At 56.6% G+C, this 3,425-nt stretch overlaps 1 protein-coding gene across 1 annotated transcript in view; it reads right to left on the bottom strand.

Moving 5' to 3' along the window:
* Nucleotides 1-446, bottom strand: part of LOC113209819 (uncharacterized histidine-rich protein DDB_G0274557) — a gene marked incomplete at its 5' end in the record, with an annotated part of 6,311 nt that extends 5,865 nt beyond the window's left edge. Inside the window, one exon of the mRNA XM_052275853.1 lies at nucleotides 50-446. Within this exon, the coding sequence (XP_052131813.1) occupies nucleotides 50-446 (397 nt within the window). The remainder of the gene's footprint in view (nucleotides 1-49) is intronic.
* Between the last annotated feature and the right edge of the window lie 2,979 nt (nucleotides 447-3,425).

The raw sequence follows: 3,425 nt of genomic DNA, 5'->3' as shown, positions 1-3,425 counted from the left end.
CCCCCCCTTCTCTCTCTCTCTCTCCCTCCTTCTCTCTCTCTGGACTCACCTGCTCTACGCAGGCCATGTAATTCCGCCACGTCCAGGCCACTGTTGCTGTGGTCCCACTGGCGCTGGTCACGGCTTGGGTGCTGTTGGTCTCCACCTCGGTGGCGCTGGTCACGGCCTCGGTGGTGCTGGGGGAACTGCCCGCCGTAGTCGCTGTGGTGGTACTGGTGGTAGGCGCTGCGGTGGTACTTGTAGGCGCTGTGGTGGTACTTGTGGTAGGCCTTGTGGTGGTACTTGTGGTAGGCGCTGTGGTGGTACTGGTGGTAGGCGCTGTGGTGGTACTTGTGGTAGACGCTGCGGTGGTACTTGTAGGCGCTGCGGTGGTACTTGTCCTGGTGTCCGCCACGTGCTGGACGCAGCCGCAGCCGCACCTCACCCACTCCATGTGGCACAAGCCCCTACAGAACTGATTTTCACAGTTCTTGCTACACTCATAGCTTTTACTCCCTATGCACTCCCTCTCCTGGTAGCACTTCCTCCACCGCTCGTACGTGTCCCCGTCCAGCCCGCCCGTCGGCAGCCGCATGCAGCCGCACCTGCAGTTCCAGCCGCACAGCGCCCTGCACTTCTCATCGCCCGCGCCGCACTCTTTGCAGTTCACTTTAGCGCACTGCAACACGGGGAGGGTCAGTCAGCGTACAGCGAGGAGGGGAGGGGCGGACCCTCAGGCCTCAGACTCACCTGACGGTCGTTGCAACATTTACTGTACTCCGTGTGCTCCACGGTGTAGCGGCGCTGGCGGCGGCTGGCGACCACCGTCGTGTTGCACGGGCCGGGGTGGGTGGCGGAGAGTCCTGGGGGCAACACGACTCGTTGCAGGGCTGGCCTCGCACTGGGACTCCAGGCCGCAGGGACTCACCGGTCTGGTTGGCGCACTGCAGCTCGCACTCGCTGGAGTACGTGCGGCCGTCACTGCCGCACACGGTGTCCTCGGGGGAGGGCGACGGGCAGGGGCAGAGCGCGGCCAGGGCGACCGGCAGCAGCACGGCGAGCAGCACGGCGGACTGCATCGTCTGGAGGACGCACGAGTTACTGCTGCTGATCTCTGAGACGTACCTCGGGCAGAGCCTCAAGCTGGGATGTGTCGTCTGACTGCGTCGCTTCTGACTTCTGCCGACTTGCCGCTCTCTTCTGTGCATAAATAGTGCTGATGGTGATGTAACAGTTGCAATCGCAACAGGAAAAACGGCGGCGGGGCGGGTCAGAAGGTCATCACGATGACTTCGGTGCAAAGGCTGACAGTCCTACGTTTGACTACAGTGCAGTGCACTACTCGTGAGCCCCTTATTCGGGGAAGGCTTTTGGTGGAAATTACTATTCATTCCATAGAGCAGCTGCTGCGATCAGGCTATTAATTAAGTGTAAGCCTGCTTCCATATCAATCGTCCTAAACTCGCGACAAGTTTTTAAAATTTTCAATTGCGTTCCATACCGCCACAACGATATTCTGGTACATTTATTTAGCACGCGGATTGTTTGTCGGGTTTGTTTCGACATCAGTGACTCTCCTTGTTTGCTAGTGCCCTCTGCCAGCCACAAACACGCCCTGGGTCGGGCAGAGCCAGGTGCGCTTTAGTGGCGGCATCCTCCTGGGCCTGACTGAGTGGTTCGCGCCTTTACTTCCGACAATAAACCTCCCGCTCTCTCTCTCTCCCTCTCTCTCTCTCTTCCTCTCCTACCGGCACGGTGTACCCCGACCGCCAAGCCGTCAAACGGAAAATAGTCTCTCTTGCAAAGTGCCGAGCGCTATATAGGTGGCTTGTTATGAGGGCGTCTATGATGCGATTCCTGCCCCTGCCCCCCCCCCCCTTTCTCTCTCTCTGTCTCTCTCTCTCACAGACGCTCTCGAGGTGTCGTGGATTACTCTGACTGCCGCCATGTCCGCCATCCCCACCGTGTCGCCAGCGCGCCGCGCCAGATTCCACTAAACGACCAGACCAGGAGAGAGGGATGGAGAGAGTGGAGAGAGAGGAAGAGAGAGAGATAGAGGGGGGAAGGGGGAGGGGAAGAGAAAGGGGTGAGGGAGGGTATGCGTTATTACGTTGTGCTGGGGAGAGGGGAAGGTGGAGCAAGGACTTCGGACAGTAACTGCTGTCTCCACTGCCGTCACCTCCTTCTCCTCTCTCCCTCTCTCTCACGTACGTCGAATGACGTAAAGGTATTAACCGAGCGCGTTTGTCATCCTCCCAAGTGCGCACCGCCCCCGCCATGTCACCGCCCCCGTGTGTGACATTCACGCTCGCCATTGGCGGCACAACCGACGCAAAAAGCGGTGCTTTCGCGCAGTCCGGTCTTCTTTATTAGCGAGGGTAGGCGAATGACAAATTTAAATCAAAATACTACAGGTGTGCAAACATTACTATTTCTCGACATAAGAAACTTAACAAGCTAACAAGCGAAAGTGTAACCACTGTAAAATGCTTACGAACCGACAAACTAATGGCTTTGCAACGTTACGAACAATTTCCATTCTTTCGAAAATTTTTAAATACATTAACACGTATAAGCCTACAGATTTATTGATATGTACAAAACTTTTGAGAGGTAGTTTTTGATAGATTTTAGATTTTTATTACAATATGTGACAAACCTCTGAAATGTCGTTTTCTCAATCATTTTCCCGCAGTGTGCCACGTGTGAGAGGCGTCATGCAGCACTCCCTTGCGTCCTCTATGGCTTTATTCAAAAACAAACGAGGGACGCAAAGACCCTTCGGTAATTGAGCGGCAGAGACCTCCTCGCGCACCGTATTTTTCCGCGCTAAGGGGCTCAACGACAGGCAGCAGAGCGAGCGAGAGAGGGAGAGAGAGAGACGGAAAGAGAGCGAGAGACGGAGAGAGAGCGACGTCTGGAGTCCAAATGAGCTCAACGACAGGGTACGCCCTGGGAATAGCCGCACACCGCAGCTCACTGCCTTCTAAACCGAAAATAAATATTGCTGCGGTCTCCGTTAAGAGAAATACAGAAGGCGTGAAAGATGCAAAAGGGTTTGTTCTCTTATTTTGAATTTCCTATCGGTTTCTTGAAAAGTCGTCAGCAAGAATTTTATTTTTTTAAATCCTCGCTACATTCTAGATCATTTCACCAAGGAAATTTTTTTAACTTTTGAGCGAGGAGGACGAGTTTCCGCGTGGTAGGCTGGCGGGCCGGTGACCTTTCCTGCGTGCCTCCCCCCGGTACAGCCCCCGGTGGAGCCCCCAAGGTCAGCCGCGCCAGACAGGTGGCAGCCGCCCCACCCCCCGGGGCCGCCCCGCCCCGCCCCACCGGGGCTCACCTTGCGCGCACTGACCTACCCCGCGCCGCGCCCACCTTCCCACCCACCGGAGCCCCACCGGAGCCCCACCGGGGGACTCACGGGGGAGGTGTGCGCGGCAACA

This window comes from Frankliniella occidentalis, unplaced genomic scaffold, assembly GCF_000697945.3.
Source record: "Frankliniella occidentalis isolate FOCC.00 unplaced genomic scaffold, Focc_3.1 Scaffold1046, whole genome shotgun sequence".
Classification (NCBI taxonomy): domain Eukaryota; kingdom Metazoa; phylum Arthropoda; class Insecta; order Thysanoptera; family Thripidae; genus Frankliniella; species Frankliniella occidentalis.
This window is presented reverse-complemented; position numbering and strand designations above follow the sequence as displayed.